This window comes from Taeniopygia guttata, chromosome 8 (genome assembly GCF_048771995.1).
Source record: "Taeniopygia guttata chromosome 8, bTaeGut7.mat, whole genome shotgun sequence".
Classification (NCBI taxonomy): domain Eukaryota; kingdom Metazoa; phylum Chordata; class Aves; order Passeriformes; family Estrildidae; genus Taeniopygia; species Taeniopygia guttata.
This window is the reverse complement of record NC_133033.1, coordinates 14312030-14330676: the sequence shown is the minus strand read 5'-3', so window position 1 is coordinate 14330676 and position 18647 is coordinate 14312030. Positions and strand designations below refer to the sequence as shown.

The window sequence follows — 18647 nt, the reverse complement described above, 5'->3', positions numbered from 1 at the left end:
AGCTGTCCCTCCATATGGCAGTAGGCTGGCCATGTGCCTGTCCTTATCTTTACCTTTGCTGCATAATGGCATAGCCTGACATTGGTCCCAGACAAGTGATCTTTCCTCCAAGGAGAAAAGAAACATGTTGACCATCCAAACTCCCATCCACCCTGGGGCCATGTGACTGCCTATTGCTCTTATTGCAGTTTTAGTTGCCCTGCACCACAAAAATACTTCATTTTTGTCATTGTAGGTAAAACCTTGACGTAGTTTAATTTTTTCTCATACCTTTCATTCTCTTGGATCCCAGGCCAAAGGTTGCTTAAGCATCAGTGTCAAATGGGCTAAAGTTTAATGTGCTTGGAAAGAAAGAAAAGAGGTGGGATAGAAGAATTATCTTAAATAGTTTGATGTGACTAGTTTTCTTTTAAGAATACTTTGACTGGAAGGATTTAAGAAAGGACAGCTGAAAGCTGATGAGGGAATGATCCCATGGGTGTAGGGTTACATTCCACTTGAGCTTAGATTTGATTTTTCTTTTAAATGCTGGCAGTCGGGAAAACACTGGCTAATCAATACAAACATGAAACCCTGGAAATCTGGGCTTCTCCGTCAGCATCACACAGGCATTTTTAAGTGTGGTGCTCAATGCCTTGTTAGCAAGAGGAACATTCAGTGTATGTTTGGTTTTGCTTGTGGGGAGTTGGAGATAAAAATGTGCATTGCAACCGGGTTTGGTTGCTCTCGGTCCTGCAGCAATCTGGGTGTGAGTAGGTCCCAGAGTGAGTAAGCAGCAGGGCTCAGACTGGGGCCTTCCTCATGGAAGGGGGAACATTTGTAGCTAGGCTTGGCCTCTTTTAAAAGTGCATGCAGTCATCTTAGTTCTGTCAGAAATAATGGACCCAAAATGCATACACTTTTTTCCTTCATGTATAATGCTGCTTCATAGTTAGGATTATTTAGCTTATCCATTACCTCAGTTGTCTGAGGACACACTGTAAAAAAACTATAGAGAAGGCATTTTAGGCTATGTGGATGACTTCAACATAAGGAAAGCATGACTAAGGGCTGAGAGAATGTGCAGTGAAAATTACCCTCTTTAGGCTGAAGAAAATTCCCAGAAAAACTAGGCACACGGGAAGTGCCTGGCTCTTAACATAGCTGGTTGTACAATGTTTGTGGACAGAAAGCCAGCCTCTATAAATGCATCATATTTTGGGATGTATCTGATAGAAAATACAATCAAAGGACCTTGCTTTTATCTCCTTTTATCTGCCCTGGAGTCAATCTGGCCAGGCACATGTACTTAATGACTTCACATAATAGAAATACAGAAAACCACATGAGTCTGCAAAGTGCCCTGATTGTGTCCTATTGGTGCATTTCTGCTGCATCCAGAGCCTCCCTGTGGGGCAGGTTTGGGGTGTTATTGCCTGGGCACTCTCTCAAGTAAGTGGTTTTTGAAATTTTACTGCAAGAGTCAGGCGTAGTTATAACAGCGATGAAAGCTTGCAAATATGATTATCTTTTTCTCTTAAGAGCTGAGGAAGAGAGTAATCTTGTGTTGTCAAACCTCCAGTTAGTAATAAAAGCTTTCTTGTGGTGTTGTTCTGGCTAGCTGAGATCCCAGTCCCACTATCACAGCTGTGTCCTCAAAACTCCTGTGCGGCTTTGTCTCACTTTCTCACTCAGGTTTTCTCATTTATTTCTGAACTAATTCAGCCACCGTTTATGTGCTTTTTAATATTGAAAACAATCGTTTTAATGTGTCCTTGGCATCATCTCCTAGGCTCCTCAAAGCTGGTCCTTGGGGTACTAGGGCCCTGCCACTTGTCCTTTTTTTCCACTTGCTGGTGTGGTTCCTACTTCAGCATCTTGCAGAAGCAAATGAATGGGGGGCTTGTCTTTACCCTTCTGCTTAAGAATTCTTTAATAATTTCATATGGAAGCATTTCACAGTGATATTCACAATATATTTATGATGTTCCTACAGAAAACCTGCAATATCAGAATTCTATTTCCAACAAGGAGTGGAGAAAGAGCAACTGTTTGGGAGCTTAGTGAAATCCAGACATAGTGGCTTTTCTTCTACTGATACATGTATTTTAGTGCAGATTTAATAAAGGTTTTCTTAGTCAAGACAAAAACATTGTACAGGAAGGAACAGGGAAGCTGCAGATAGAGGCCATGTCTGCTCACTCTGGTTACCAGGTAGAAGAGCCAGACTAGGTGCGGGGCATCTGCAACATCAAGGAAAGTAGAATAAAACTCATCTTGGCAACATAACAGAAACAAAATTTTAAAAAAGGGAATCAACTGTAAGCATACAAAAATACAAAATTACATCTGACAAAGTAAAGGTGCAAGGATTCTTACCCAGAAAACCACATTAACCTTTTATGGAGGTAGATGTGTCCTTGGGAACTTGGGAGAGTTTCATAACATGAGAAGAAACAAGAAATGACAATCTGATAACACTTCCTCAAGAATGCATGGCATTCTTTGTTGTGAGTTTCATGTTCTCCACGGGATGTGGATGACTCAGGCTAGAACATGAAAAATGTAGACCTATAAAGGAATTACTTACCATAGGTGTGGGCAAGCATGAGTTCTCTGTTGCTTCCCAGTATGTTGTGCAGACCATGTCATAAATCAGCTACATTTCTTTAATGAATGAGAAGTAGTACAGATGAATGACCTTGGAAGCAACTTAACGACAAACTTAACTGTGCCTAAAATTGAAGTCTGCTTTCTGCTGTGTGATGTAAATCTCTGGGTTCTCCCTGAAAAGGGAATTTAATTGAAAAATGCTGTTAACAAAAGACCAGGTTTTTCTAAAGATAATATTAGTGTATTTTAAGCTGAAAAAAAAAGCGCCTTTTCTTTCTGTTTGCATCTTTGCATGTATGTGCAATAAATGTAGGAACACAGGTGGACAGAGGCAGAAATGGAAATATTTTCAATTTGCTTAAGCTTTCAGTAGACCAACGTTTTGGACTTTGAGCCTTGTTCAGTTCTGTGTTATTCTTGGTCTCTGTGAGGCTGAGGCTGATGTAAAGCTGGAATGCTACAACTGGGGGTCAGGCATCTTGTCTCCAGGCTTTTCCCATCCTTACTAAAATGGATCTGATCCAAACCATGGGATTGCATGCTTGCTGTGTCCTGAGAGTCTCTGTCTCTGAAATTCCAGCCAGCCAGGGTCTACATTTGTGTATGAGCCTTATATTTATGACCCAAACCTCTGAAGCCCAGGAGCTCTCCTGTTGCAAGGCGGGTATTGTGCTGTCCCCTTGGGAACGAGGATTAGCACAAACATGCCTGCTTGCTCCCCAGCACAGGTGCTTAGTGAAAGAGTAACTGCCTGCAAAGCAGAACAGAGCTCCTTGAAAAGAATTAAGATTGGGCAGATATCCAAACTGGGAACCATTCCTGTCCTGTTTGGTTTAATTCATACTCATTACATAAATATTGAACAATGGTTGCTTTTTTGTAATAGGTGCTGAGCACCTATAGTCTCAGTCAGTGTCAGGAGCAATTTTGCATACTCAGTGTGCAATCCTGAAGGAAAAGGCCTCACAGAGGATGCTTACCAAGTGCCCTGCATATTACTGCTGCTTGCAAGAGCCATTGCACAAAGGTTTTCTATTGCTCCTTTCAGTTAGGTTTAGTAGATTCTTCCGTAAAAGCAGAGATAAAAGGAAATATCTGTACTTGCTGCATAGCAAAATGGCCCTTGACTGCCTTGGCAATCCCAATTAGCTGTTTCTGAAGATTCTGTTCTCCCATTACTTTAATGTGTTTGATCTTAATTGCTGCACCTTGTCTCCTGGCAGACCATGCAGCAGATGAGCGACCACCGCTACGACAAGCTGACAGTGCCTGACGATGCCGCGGCGAACTGCATCTACTTAAACATTCCCAGCAAGGGGCACGTCCTGCTGCACCGGGCCCCTGAGGAGTACCCAGAGAGCGCCAAGGTGAGGCCCTGCAGCTCCCCTGCTGCAGTGGATGATGTGTGACTGCCACTGCCAGCAGGCCACGTGCACTGTGAGCGTTCGTGGCGATTAACAGTGATGGATGGCTTGGCACCTGCTGGCAAATCCATGTCTGTTCTGTAAACGCTTAGAAAAAAGGGAAAACAGGGGTAAAGTGTAATGATTTTTTTCTTGCATTTCCTTCCTGAACAGGTATTTGAAAAGCTGAAGGACCACATGCTGATCCCAATAGCCAACACAGAACTGGAGAAAATTGATGGGTCACTCACCTGTTGCTCTGTGCTTATTAACAAAGCTTCAGAATTATGAGTTTACAGAGTCCCTCCCTTGTAACTGGCAATAATGTTACACACAAGGTAGACGAATCTGTATCCACACTTTTATTGGTTTTATTGACAATCTACTGTACCACTGTGCTACTAACCCTTGTTTACAGATTTTTTGCTTTGTGAATTTTTATTATGTCCTTGCAGATGGTATTTAAGGTGGATGTAGGGTTTGTTAGAGCACATAACTCTGAAGTAAGTTAGTCCCATGGGCTAGCAGAAGACAATTATAATGGCTAACCCTTAGCTTTAGTGATTTAACATATCTGTGTGAAAATTTCATGAAACCCGGCTAATTCTCAATATTTAAGCAATTCTGTTGTCTTTACACATTCCCTTCTGTCTTCTTTTCTCTTGCTTCCTTGCTCTACTTGTGTTTTTCCTTGCTCAGTCTTCTACTTTCAGTGGTGCAAAGTATTAGGGGGACTGGAAAAAACTCAGTGGGCTCATGAACCAAGTACCTCGTGTGGCAGGGAAGCTTTCCATACACTAGCTGGAACAGTGGGCAGTGGATTGTGCTCACTGTCCTGGCCACATCACGGTGCTGCTGCTGGGCAGAGTTGTGGCTGGAATCCATTTCAGACACCAGGTACCAGCTTTGGAAAAGTTTCCTCTGATGGGAGCGTTCAAGGGCAGTGACTGCCTGGGAAGCTTGAATGACAGAAGAAGACAGTAGTGCAGCCACACAAGTTGTCTCCTGCAAATTCAGGTCCCACTTTCCTGCTAAGACGATGACTTTCAATGTGGTGAGAATGGCAGAGGAGTTTTTAAAAAGGCCAGATTCTAGGAAGCCTCTGGACCACAAAAATTAAATGCAGAGATGCAAAAGTAATCTAAAGTATGGGGGGGTTAAATCTCTTTGTTCACATCTTATTTGTTTCTCCTTTCTGTTTTCTTTTCATTTGGAGGCCACTTACTAGCAAAATTCAAAAGAAAAGGGTGATAGAAGGAGTTGAAGGACAGCTATTCCTGGATTATGCCCATGAATAAGGGAAGCTATTTTTCCCTGGAAGATTGTCATTTTTTCTTTATCTGCCCTTGGGACAGTTTTCCTTGGAACAATAACTGTCTTATATTTTTTTTAGTGGCATGAATATTCACTGTGGTATTCGGTTAAGACAAATATAATTTTTGTAGTGAATTCCTCAACATGTTTACCCACTGAGTCATAGCTTTTTTTTTCACCACTGCAAAGTGAAGCACACACCATTCTATTCACATGCTTCTTGTTAAATCATTTGTAAACTAAGGATGGGAGCAATTCCCAAACAGAGGCAGTAGTGGGAACTCCCCAGAGACTGACAAATAGTCTGAACATGTTATCAGCTTCCTAGACATCTCCTCCACCTTTCCTGACCCACTTGTGGAGTGTTGCTGAGGCACAGTGGGGAGTGAGTGAGGGGGCTTGGGCAATGTGGTCTGCAGGAAAGCACACAGAATTAACCAAGAGCCCACTGGGATATCCTTTGGAAATGTGCCTGCTGTTTTGTGCAGTCATTAGGGAGAAAACACAAGTACTCATACTCGTAGGTTATCTGTGGCACATCTCACTCTGCATCTGAGTGGTAATGAGAAGAAAACCTCCTGGCAGCTACCAGAGTACACCTGATGCTTCATGTTGGATAACACAAGGTATCATGGGGAAGAGAGCAGTGATGAGCAAATATATTGTATGTGAAAAGAATGTGGCCCAAAGGAAGTTCTTCAGCCAGCCAAACGGCAAGTGGGTTTTTTTTCTATTTATGACTCTCCTGTCCCTAATGTTCCCTCTTTGTCTCTTCCATTCCCATGCACCATGATTTAAACCTGAGCCAGGTGATCAGGCTCTCAGGATGTAAATGTTGCAGTGGGGAATGTTTTTCTGCCTTCCCTTGGTGCTTTTTAAATATTTGATAAAGTATCACACGTTTCAAAATAACCTGACATTAAACAGAGATTTTGTGCCAAAAAGTGCTAAAAAGTGGCCCTGCAGTATTGAGCTGTGAGCTCCTAAAGGCAAGCTGAACTCTGTGAAAAACCTGTGCAGCCGTGAGAGCTGTCAAAGCTGAAACAGTCCCCCCATCCTGACTTGTCCATGTACTTCCTGGGGCCTGGCCCCCATCCATGTCCTTCAGTCCCTGTTCCCATCTCTTGCTAGGGAGCCAGAGCACCCAGCTACACTCAGAGAGTTAGGCTGTAGGATTTCAATTTTATTTATTGTTAAATATTTCTGTAGTTTTGGTTTTTGTTTTTTTCTTCCTCCACCCTCTCTCACCTGTCTCCTTCCTCAGACCCTCATTTCTAGTTCGCTCATTAAGGCATGATGAGCACTTTTCTCTTTTTATGCCAAGTGATTTTACCTTCTGTTGCCTCAGTTCTTACTTGAGTCTTGTCTTTTTCTTCAATTCTCCTTCTTCACTGTTCACTCCACAGTATCCCAAGCCACGATGGACTATCCTAAACTCACTCCCTCCTTGAGTAGGTGCCAGGAGAGAGGAAAAACTGAGGGGTCTGCTTTGGGTCTGAGCAACTTCTTTTGAGCTGTAAGGATGACAGTCAGCAGGAGCTGTAGATCCAGAGAATAACAAGGGTGACTCCTCTTCTTAAGATTTCTCCAGGAAAAAAAGAACCATTTCTGGTGACACTGGTGTTACCCTGTGTCCTTGAAAGCCGTAGAATGTGTGAAAATGAATTCCCCTGGTTCCCTAGGGGAGGGAGAAGAGAAGTTGGGATTTCAGAGCTGAGAAACAGCTGTGTAGACAGAGAGGTTGGTTTCTCATCTCTTGCCATTTAGATTTCCTTGGCTTCAAGGCTGCATTTTGGTATACAGAAAGCAAGGGAGTAGCTGAAGGATCTGAATTCTTTCAGTTGTTGTATTCAAACTAACTTCAGGCACAAAATTGAGGTGCTCTAAAATCACACCTGCTTTCTCTCTCGGCCTCAGTAGGAATCACAGCCTCTTAACATAGATACTCTAAGTTACATCTGAGTCTGATACCAAAAGTTACCTAAGCTGGTTAGTGGGATTGCCCTCACCTCACAGCTTCTCCTATTAATCTTTGTTTTAGCATTAGAAAGAAAAATATTATGAACACTTCAGTTTATGTATTTACAGTATGGTACTAAGAACTAAAATAATGCCAAATGCTTCTTGTTCTTGCTGTTTTCTGTTTATTTTTCTGTTGCCCAAACAAAGAATTCAGTTGTGAGGACATTTCTGCAGTGACACATGTGCATGTCCTGTATATTTTGTCACCAGAACATTTCTCAGATGCCTGATATAAATCATCATTCTTGATTAATATAAATAATAAAATAAAATCCCAAACCAAAAAAGGAGATGAGACACTGAACACTGATAGTTGCCCACATGAAATTCTTGATAACAACTGTCAGGCTGTATGACAGAGCAGACAGGTATAGAAGTTCTTGTGCTAATAGCTCAGCAATGGGGCTTGAATTACCCATCAAAGGATTTTTCCTTTCAGCAGTCAGTTTAGCTCAGTTGAAATGAAAGAGCCAGAATGTGCATTATAGATCTTTCACGGATGTTATCTTTGCTAAGAGTTTAGGGAGATCTGTGATATGTGGGTTTCTTTCTTCAACAGAATGTGAATACAGTGTCTCTCTCTGTAATGAAAATGTGAATGCATACTGTACCTTACAAGATAAACTTGAATTCTTCCATTTTTGTATTTTTTGTTTACCATGCTGATAATACTCAGTTTTAAATAGATGCCACTCGTGTGAAGCTATGCTCTTGATTTTTCTGGTGATTTCCACTTGATAGGAGTAGAGCTCATTAGGCACCACTATGTCCAGTTTTGAAAACAAAAAGCCAGTATACAGAATGCTGTTTGTTCACAGCAAACTGGAAAATATGGGGGAAAAAAGCATTTTATTTATTTCAGCTTCATACATGTTTTATCAGTGTTGTCAGAGCCAAATTAATAGAAAACATCAACATCCACATGGAACCATTTGAGGAAAATAATTTACTATTTAAGATTGTCTATTTTTGCTTTTATCAATAAGGAAGCTGAAAAGATAAGTCTGCTTAAACAATGGTATTTGTTAAGTGATCGTGAACAAAGTATCAGTGGACCTCATGCATTTTCAGAGAAGTTTTAACTGGACATGTGATGTAAATTGTATGGATTTGTATGTGAATCGTGTTAGTCACTGTTTTACATTGTATTGTTCTGCAGTGCACAAATGTGACTACTGAGCACAGAAACATTACATTCATTAAACTTAATCTTGTTGCAGTATATAATTCCCCACTTTTTGTGCCAAAAACATCCAGTACATTCCATAAACGGTTCCAATAGAGCTTTGCACTTTGATTTTTTTTTTTTTTTTTTTTTTTTTTTTTTTTGTGACTCTTGGAGTTTCAATACTATATATCGCCATCACGAAGGAATAAAGTGTCAGTTGTACCATACCCTGTGTAGTTCATTCTTCTTCTTTTGGAACTGAAAGTATATGTATTTAATTTAATACTGTTTCATGCTGTCTTTTTTAATTCCAAGCTTATTAAATACCTAGAAGTAAAGCCAGTTATAGACACTAGCACTAAAACCCTTAATTCTGTTAGAGGAAATGTTGACTCTTTAAAAACAAATTATAATTTTAGACTCTACATTTAAGAGTAATGTGTAGAGAGGAGGTGCTGCCTGTGAGTGGTCATGATGAATTTTATTGCTGTCCAAGGTAACAAAACAGATGTCAGCACAGTGCAGTATGTTTCTCTGTAGTGCCTGCATTTACTGTAACTCACAAAAGGTGAAACTGCAAAGGTTTAATGGCATTCCCATTATGGTTAAATTATTCACACAGCCCTGGTGTCTTTCCTCCCCCACAATCTCAGGAGAGGTGACTGCACTCCAGACATTGCTTTGAGGTAACCTGACAGATAATTGCATGTCTTTTATCTCAATACTTCCTGCTGTGGGCCACAGAGTGCTCGTGGGGCTGCTCTCTGCGTGCCCCCTCGGGCTCTAATGCCAGTAGGTGACAATATTGGGATCCAGGAGCTGGGCACAGCCTGCAGTTCCTCTGGGCTCCATGGGCATCTGTGCAAGGGCTCGTGGACCATCAGTGCCATCTCCTGGCAGTCCAGGAGTCAGCTCTTCAAGGCTTCAGTAGTGTTCTTTCAGCTTTTTAAGAAATCCAAGATAATTTAACAGAGTAGGAATTCCTCAATAAACTGTAGCAAAATAATTACATTATTTCGAAACTGAATTTTGCTAGTATAATAGGACTTTAAACAAACCATAATCTATTCTTCTCCTTGCCAGAGAAATAGGGACAAAGGGTCTAAATACAGACTTTATACTGATTTTACAACATGGATTAAAATATTATTTTTATACTAATATGTTTAAATCAGTGTTGTGCCCAATGTGCATACATTTAGTGTGATGCAATTAATGTTTTAAACTACTTCATTTACATGTGTACCCATGTCTACAGGAGAGAGTTGGTACCAATTTACTTGAATTTTTTCTTAATGGCAATATTAAAAATTAGAAAATATAAACAAGCTACAACACTTGCCACATTAAGAAGTTTCTCATAAAATATCAAACCTGAAAAAAGCAAAATTATAGTAATTTAACAAGGGCTGTTATTGTCAAAACATAGCTGTAGGATATTACTTCATCAAGTAGAGACTTCTAAATTTGAGTGTACAGAGTCAGTCCCCACTCTAAGTACATGCTGCTTAAAAACCATCAGTCACTCTCTTCTGCATCATAAAGCCCAGACATTCTGATGCTCTCAACCTCACCCCAGAAATAAATGACCTGTAGGTTTATTGCTGTTATTCAGTAGCTGCAACATGCCATTGGTTGCTGCAGGTATTTTTGTGTTTTGGAAGGGCCCTCGATCTGTAACTAAACCAAACTCCTTCCCAAACTCTCTGGCAGCTTTCCTCCTCCTCCTCCCTAAGGAACTGAGCTGTAGTCTCCCACAGCTCTCACAGGGGCTGGGCTGTCCTGCCAGCTCTAGCAGGGGCTTGTCCTGAGAACCCAGACCAGACCCTTGAGCAAGAATCAGGAAGAGAAGGGGATGGGAGCACATGAAACTTCCAGGGAGAGGCCCCTGCTCAGCAGTAAGGACATGCTGCCTGCAGGGACCTGGATCAGTGAGGGCAGAAGGGGAAGAAAACCTGGAGCCAGTCACAGCTCTGAAAAGCTGACTGACCTCTTAGGAACTGTGACAGTGTTACAACATTTTCTTCACCTTCACAGGGAGTTCTGTGAAAACCTCTGGGTTGTAAACAGTTTTCAAAATTTATTTTGGAAATTTAGTCTAGAAATTTATACTAGATGGACATTACATATGTACACGCTCATACAACAATGCAATGTCCAAAATCCTTCCAGATGCCTTGAAGGAAATGATCCCTGACTCACTCTACATTGAGGCTCACTGCTGAATATCAAGTGGCTGTTACTCTCCTGAAATGAGTTTCGTGCAGAGAGTGGCCTTCTTCCTGCTGCCTGGACCATTAAATCCTGGTAGGGTGTTTTGGCATTAAGTCTGCTAAAATATATTCTGTTCTTGTATTCCCTAACCACATGCTCTCTTCCTGACTGCTGAAGTTAAATCATTCCAGTTTGTCTCCTACACAGCTCAGGGATCAGCAGCCTAACCCTCCAGACATCACATGGCTTTGAACTGCACCTCTTGCTGAGCAAGATTATTAACAAATATTCTAAATCCAGAATGCATGATAGATGTTTTTATCAGCAGTGTTGCATGGAGCCAGCAAAGTCCACAATGTAATTCACCTTGAAGAGGAAGAGCTGAAAGGCATGTGATTTAATAAACAAGGGAGGGAGTGAGGGGCTGGGAAGATTTGCCTGGCTCTGTCTCAGAGGTGCCACAATCAGTTCTCTTGGAAGCATCAGAGAAGCTGAAATCGTTCCATGTATTTTGGGTGCATAGCACAGATTAGGAGGATCAATGTAGGCATTTGAACTTGGAAAATATGGTCAGCCCTGCAGCTCTCTGAGTGGGAAAATGGGAGATAAATAGGTTACTTTGCAGAGATACACAGCTTTGAGAAATTCAAATGCACTACAGCAAAGAAAGGCTTCTTGGGGTGGGAATACCATGCAGGAGGCTGCGGGCTGTGCCCAGTTGTGCCCCCAAACGAGCAGCAATCGGGGCTGCGTGGCGAGGGTGGGCCAGAGAGAGTTTCACTGGCCAGAAGTGACCTTCACAGCTGTGGCACGGAACAGAGCTGGCTGGCAGCCACTTTGGGGATTGGCCCTGATTTTAACACCCAGCTCTGCAGAAATCAGCCCTTCACCAGGTGCCTAGTCCTTTATTTTTCAACTGTTCTGGGCAGGATCTTCGTGTTTATTTTAAAGCTGGGACTGCTAGCACTGCAAAATAGATATTGTCACAATTAATATTTCAAGTACATAAGTGCGTTAACAAAGCACGTCAGTCAAAGACTTTGCAAAACTGTAAAACTACCACAGAACTGGCAGGTTGTCCTTACTGACAGCAAAGCGGCGCCGCGTCCCGGCGGGGCAGCGGCTCCCTCTGCTGCTGCCTTGGAGCGCGACCGTGTGCAGCGGAGCGGCTTCTGAACACCGCCAGTCCCCGACACCTGCGGGCACCCGGCCCCGCCCGCCGCCGCCGCGGGCCCCGACACCGCTCCGCACGCTCAAGACCCTGTAGCGGAGGGGCCGCCACACGTCCCGTGAAGCCCGGAGAGGGGCCGGGGCAGCCGCAGCCCGAGCCGGCGGCGCAGCGCTCCCGGCCGGGGCACCGAGCCCGGCCCGCGCGGCCGCAGCCACCGGGACCCGCCCGCGGGCGGAGCGCCGCTCCTCAGCGCCCATTGGCGGGCGGGCTGGGGGCGGAGCGCCGCTCCTCAGCGCCATTGGCGGGCGGGCTGGGGGCGGAGCTCCACTCCTCAGCGCAATTGGCGGGCGGGCTGGGGGCGGAGCTCCACTCCTCAGCGCCATTGGCGGGCGGTCTGGGGGCGGAGCTCCACTCCTCAGCGCCATTGGCGGGCGGTCTGGGGGCGGAGCTCCACTCCTCAGCGCCATTGGCGGGCGGGCTGGGGGCGGAGCGTAGCGCAGACCCTGAGCGCCCATTGGCGGGGCGGGGCCGAGCGGGGGGGCCGCAGCTTGTCCCGCCTGGGGGCGGGGCGAAGCGCCCACCCTGAGCTGCCATTGGCGGAGGCGGGCGGGGGCGGAGCCCGGGCGGAAGCGCCGCCCCGCGCGGGTTTCCCCAGCGGCGCCGCCGAGGGTTCGCCATGGAGGGCCCGGGGTCGTGGGCGAGCTCGGGGGGCGCGGGGCGGCCGCTGACGGAGGACGAGATGGCGGAGGTGAAGAAGGATGTAAGTGGCGGGCGAGCCGGGGGCTCGGTGCCCGGGCCGGGCGCGGGGCGGCCAGGGGGGCCCGTGCGCGGGCGGGGGAGCGGAAGCGCTGTGGGGGCGGGCGGGGGACGCGGCCGGGGGCCGGGACCGGGCCGGCGGCGCGCCCGGGGCGGTGCCGGGCAGTGTCGAGCGCGGCTCTGCCCGCCTGGGCCCCCCCTCCTCGAGCGCGGACCGGGGCAGAACCGTCCCCGCCGTGTCCCGCCGCCCGCCCCGCGCGGGCCCGGCCCCAGCGCACGGCCGCGGCGTCCGCCGCTCCGCTGCCCGCGGGGCCGGAGCCGTAACGTGGGGCCCGAAGCTCGGCTGGAAATGTGACTGCTGCTCCTGGCGCCAGTGAAGTTCCTTCTTAGAAAGCGTGGATGTCTTCGTTAAGTATCCTTAGATATTTTTTATTGAGGCTTATTGTTCTATATTTTCCTGGGTTTTCCCCAATGCTTATTCACTGTTGTTTGGAATCTGTGGGAAGACTTCATCCTGATTCATTCTGGAATAATTTATCTCAACGTGAGACTAGGAAGCAATGTACTAACAACTTCAACAAGTGATTGCTTAATTTAAAAATGAAAAAAAATTAAAAGTAAAAAAATGTACTTTTTAATAAAAAGTAAAATAACAGTTTATCACTTATTTATTGCCTATCCATGGTTCTATTTGTAATTTATAGTGTCTTATGTTTGATTCTTTGGGGTTTTCTTATGTTCTCCTAAAGTACAGTAAAGACTCCTTGCAGTTTGTTTTTTGGTTTTTTCTAGCTTTATGCTTAAGTGATTTCCTTTAAATGCTTTGTCATTGTTCTGTGAGACATGTTTTTCAAGCTAATACTCGTTTCCACAGGCTGATACTGCAATAGGTGGCATTGGGTAGTTACATCAAAAAAGGATAAAATCTACTTGAGTCAGACACTGTAGGTACAACATGCCAAGTATGTTAGTCTGGGTCAGTGACTGAACCCACGGCTGCGTCTCACAGAAGTATGTGATTGTCACTTCAGCCCTTGATCTTACAGGTCCTCCCATAGTACTTGGAGGAGAAAGGATGGAAACCTTAGGTAGAAACAAATAACCTTCATTTTATCATCAAAATGCAGTGCCACAAATCTGACTTTAGAGCTTCTGCACTCAGATTTTAAATGTTGTGGCTTCACAACCGACTCGGCTCTCTCAGGGCTGTTCAGGTGACTTTGATGGGATCTCTGCAAGCCAGGGTGCTGTGTTAGCAGAGTCACTGTCTATGACAGGGGACAGCACACCTCAGGAAACTAAAACTAGCAAGGACATCTTGATCTGGGCAAGCTGGTCTTGTGGAAGAGTTATAAAGTTTGGAGTCTTGCAGTTAAGAGCTGAGAAGGATGAGGGTGAGCCATATAAAATCACTCATACAATGGAGTAGGGTTGCAAAAGACTAAAAGCAGCCGCTAATGTTGCTGAGAGTACGTACATTTATGGATGAAAGTGCATGTATCTTGGATATCAGTAATTTGTTGAACGTGTCAATAGTGTAAATAAATAGGTTTAAATAGTGTAAATAAATAGGATTATTTACAAACCTTTTGAACTGGGAGCATATTCATGCTGTTGCTTTGAAACTGCTTTTGCTCAATATACAGAAAACATCAACAACTGCAGTATTTTGGAGTTGTGCCTCAAGGATAACACATGTGGCAATCAGGTGATCAGTGAAAATGGGTGTATCTGTAGACAAAGTGAGTAGGTGCTGTTTGGTATAATTCTATTTTTACTTGGCTGTTTTGAAACGTGCTAACCTCAGACCTTATGTAATCACATTTTTTATAAGCAGTCACCATATTTTGTAACAAGCATTGGAACTCCTGAGTTCAGTCAAAGAGTTAATGAAAGTGATAATTAGGTAACAGTTTTTTTAAACATTTTTTACACTGAGAAAAGTCTCAACTAAGTAACAGAGCAGCAGCCTTAAAAATTCTTTTGCTAACCTGTATCAAAATCATATAGGTTCCAACTGCAGGCTTCTAAGTAATTAGAAATGTTGGCTAATCCTAGTTTGTTTTGTTTTTCAGGCTTTAGAAAGGATGCGTCCTTACCTGTGTGATAAAATCATAGCCGAGAGACACTTTGATTACCTGCGTTCTAAGAAAATACTCACTAGGGAGGACACAGAAGAAATTTCTGCTCGATCTTCCAGTAGGAAAAAAACTGGAAAGTTGCTGGACTACTTAGCAGAAAATCCAAAGGGACTGGATACTTTGATTGAATCTATCAGACGAGAAAGAACACAAAACTTCCTGTTACAAAAGATAACTGATGTAGTGTTGAAAGTCAAAAACGAAAAGCTTGAAGCTATTAAAGGTAACAACTTTTTAATAATGTTGTGTAAGACATAGGTTTTATTTTGAGGGTCTGCAAAATTAAAATCCAAAACAAAAGTCTTCCTCTGGTATTTGGAACAACATGTTTGGAAGTATCTCCAGTTTGCATTTGAGATCCTAGTGCATGTATCCTGGTTTTACCTTTTTACTATCTGAACACATCCACCGTAAATAACAAGTAGCTAAAAAACCCCTATTGTGTTGTTATGATGGATAAAGCTGTCTTCATATTTCAGTTTTGCTTTTCAAAAATGTGTGGTTATCTTCCATCTTTCATTTCTCTTCAAGCTATTTGCTGCAGTGGCAGGATGCTCTGGTTTAGTTAAACTTTGTGCCTCAGCAGAAAATATACTAGCAAATGCAGCTTGAGGGAGTTCCTCTGTATGCCTTCAATGCCACAGCTTAGAAGTAGACACTGTAAATACATGTGGGTGTTCTTCCATACAGGCTTAGAGGTTTTGTTGACACCCAGACCTTGAAGTGACTGTGTGTACTCATATTTTAAGGCAGAGAAAAATGTATAGGCTTTCTACACCAGAAGTGTTATTTCCCCTCCACACCCATCAAAAGGCAAATAAGGAAGAAGTATGTTTTAACCATAGAGATGAAGGGCCTGAGGTTTGCTCTGGCTTCAGGTAAAATGGCCTTGAAATGCTGTCCACTTTGGAGCAGAACCATCAGGTGAAGCTCTTAAAAGTTTGAAGAACACAGTGAGAAAAATCTAAAAAAGTTTGGGCCAAAGGGCTAAAGTGACTTTCTAAAATGAACTTTAAGTTATGGTGCATCTTTGTCAAGTCCTATCTGGTACTGAGTACAGAGAAACCATTCACATCAGCCTAGATAACCTGCATGTTGGTTTTTTAATTTGTCAGGAATTCTGGATGTCACAGGTGAGATGAAGGGTGGATCTGTTAAAAATATGGACAATTGATTTTTTACAGTCTTACTGATATTAAATCAGAGCACAGTTTAAAATGTCTCCATACTGTAATTAAATCCAGTATCTGTTTTTTTTGTCATAGGTTTAAGCTGCAGCACCTGTATGACCTCACTGTATGGAGGAACAAATAATCTTTCTAGATCATTTTCTGATGAATCAAATATTCTAGATAAAACAAAAGACAAAGAATCTACCCAGATATATCACCCAGAAGAAGATTACAGCACTGCTGCATTTGTGTCTGCTGTCTCTCTTCAGTCAATGAATTTACCAGTTGCAGAGATGGGAAATGCACAGTGCAGTGTTTTCTCAGCCACCCTCCCAGGGCCTGGAGACCCTGGTGCACCCCCACTGCCCCCAGAGCTCCAGTCAGACCAGCAAGAGCCATGTACTAGTTCAAGTGACAATTGCTTTTTGCCTTTAAGATCACGTTCTGTTCAACCACAGTGAACGCGGTGACTTTTAGCTGTTCATCCAAATGGTTCTGAAACTTTATGGGATGTCTCATAAGGGCTAAAAAATGTTTTCAAACTCTTAGAAAAATTGGAGGAAATAATCTATGCAATTTCTGTTTTAATTTTGCAATTGTGTGATGCTGGATGTGCTTGACTTTTTTTGTTTGTATTGTTCTTTAGGGAACTTTTTTCAAAATATTGTGGTGTTATACCAACAAATGTTTGTTTTTTAAACCAATGTGTGTAAGATTTCACATTTAGTTGCAGATACTTTAGCTGGAATTATAGAACAAATGGTTTTTTTTTTTTTCTGAAGAAACTAACAAATCAGCTTTTATTAATGTTTCTGTGATGGGTGAACTGGGAAAGATGGTTAGGAAAAGTACTGAATATGGAAAAAAATCTGAACTCAAAACTTAAGCTTACTTAGCAAAAAGCTTAAATTCATTTACCAAGTTAAATGTTTCTCACTAGAATAAATTCTGCTCTCCATGTGTTATGTGTGCTGCTCCATTTGCAAAAAGCTCACAAATCTGGCCAAATCTGTGCTTGTTAGCAAGGAGTTTCTTCCTTGTGTGAACTTTGTCCTACTGGTACATCAAAAGTCACCAGTATCGCAAATATACTTCTGCAGGACTCAGTCTCTTCTTCTTGTATATTAGTTAAAGATTCCTGATTTGAGATGCACTTTAAATATAAATTCTCTTTAGTACTGGAAGAGGAATGTAAACTGCTCTAATGGCATCGTGAGGGCTGTAAGAAAACATTTTTGTAGGATGCTATTAAGGAACAAAGCTTGTATGCTTTGTCCACTAGGGAAGTGTAGGAGAAGTTGTGTGACACAAAAGTGTACCTGAAGGACTCTTGGAAATATGGCACTTCAAATACCTCCTCTTCAAAGCAGACAGACAGGTTTACATTTCAAATTGTTTAGAGTCAGATGCATTTTAAACTGTTTTAACATGGGAAGGTTCTCATTTTTTGCCACCATGTAACATACTGTATTCCTCTCATACTCGAATTGTGGCCTACCTTTTGTGCACGTGCCTATAACAATTTCAAAATGACCTGATGGATTCTTAATTTGACATGTACAGCTGTGTTCTGCAGTACTACACTTTACAGTGATGGGATGTTTTCACTATATCGAAGGGCAGGTTTGTATTTAAGGCCCTAAATTATTTTGGCTCTCATACCATGTATAGCCATGTAATGCCACAGCAGTGCACACCCAGGTAATGATACTAAACTGTTCTCCTTTTGTGGAGACAGGCCACCTGCAGGACCTCAGTACAGTCTCTATAAATTGTTTTTTACTATTATTCTGGTTTTGGAAGTAGATTAAAATAAAATGCAGTGTTCAGCTACACTCCATCCCGAGTCTATGAACAGCTTACATGTGAGAAAGATGTGTTTATAAAAACCCTTGTTTGTCTAGAAAGTGAAAGTGCTTTTCAGTGGAACTGTTTTGATTAGATGGCACTCTGGAAATAAAGCACCTAAATATGCAAGTCACACTTTGTTCTTTAACATGAAATTAAGGATAGGATGAACTCCCTCTCTTCCATTGACTTGAATTGTAGTTGCACGTACTTGGGATGTCTAGAAAGTGATTTGTCTAAATGCCCACTGTAACCACTTAAAGAGCTGTGCTTAGGCTTGAGTTCCTTCCTGGGTTCTTGTAAAGAGAAGAGAGTGAGCAGGGTTGGCCTTAACAGAGAAAATGCACCAGCTCAGGGTGGAGGCTGCCTTGCTGCTCCCCATCCTGCCCCGTGCAGTGTGCAGCCTGCAGGGACCACTCCCAGCAGAGCCTACGAACCTGAGACCTTGAGTGAATGTATTGTCTTTTCAAATGTCAATAATGTGCATTTTTAAAGTGTATTTTTATCATAACTTTTGGAATAAATTCTTTTGTATAATTGCCTGTTTTTCTGTCTGCCTCTTTCATTTTTAAGATGTACAGGTTGCAAGAGCAGCTCATGCCATTACCTTGATGTGTGGTTTTGGTTTTGTGTGCATGGGAGGCTTTTGTTCTTGTCTTTTTAGAGAAGTTTGTCATTAGTGGAAAGGCTGACTTAATGAGAAATGCCTGTGCTGGTAGGACTGCACTCAAGAGCAGTCTGTAAGGAAAGCATGCATATGAAATCAACAGCTCTGCTGCAGTTCGTGACTACTATTACTAACCTGATTCTTACATTTTTTCAAATTACTCTATGGCTCAACTTCCT

General features: G+C 43.0%; 2 protein-coding genes and 1 long non-coding RNA gene across 3 annotated transcripts in view; 2 read left to right on the top strand and 1 right to left on the bottom strand.

Moving 5' to 3' along the window:
• DDAH1 (dimethylarginine dimethylaminohydrolase 1) overlaps nucleotides 1-7618 on the top strand; it is a 56803-nt gene extending 49185 nt beyond the window's left edge. The window contains exons 5-6 of the mRNA XM_002186890.7: nucleotides 3816-3959; nucleotides 4170-7618. Of these exons, the coding sequence (XP_002186926.4) occupies nucleotides 3816-3959; nucleotides 4170-4286 (261 nt within the window). The 3' untranslated portion in view covers nucleotides 4287-7618. The remainder of the gene's footprint in view (nucleotides 1-3815; nucleotides 3960-4169) is intronic.
• A 1005-nt stretch (nucleotides 7619-8623) lies between these two features.
• Nucleotides 8624-12095, bottom strand: LOC140684591 (uncharacterized). Its single transcript, XR_012057043.1, has 2 exons — nucleotides 11799-12095; nucleotides 8624-11679 (listed from the first exon to the last, which is right to left on the bottom strand). It is a non-coding gene; the product is annotated as an uncharacterized lncRNA (long non-coding RNA).
• Nucleotides 12096-12482: 387 nt separating this feature from the next.
• Nucleotides 12483-18343, top strand: BCL10 (BCL10 immune signaling adaptor). The gene is made up of 3 exons (XM_030279097.4): nucleotides 12483-12644; nucleotides 14716-15004; nucleotides 16047-18343. The coding sequence occupies exons 1-3, from the start codon at nucleotides 12561-12563 to the stop codon at nucleotides 16412-16414; spliced, it is 741 nt and encodes a 246-aa protein (XP_030134957.1). The 5' UTR covers nucleotides 12483-12560; the 3' UTR covers nucleotides 16415-18343.
• Nucleotides 18344-18647: the final 304 nt, after the last annotated feature.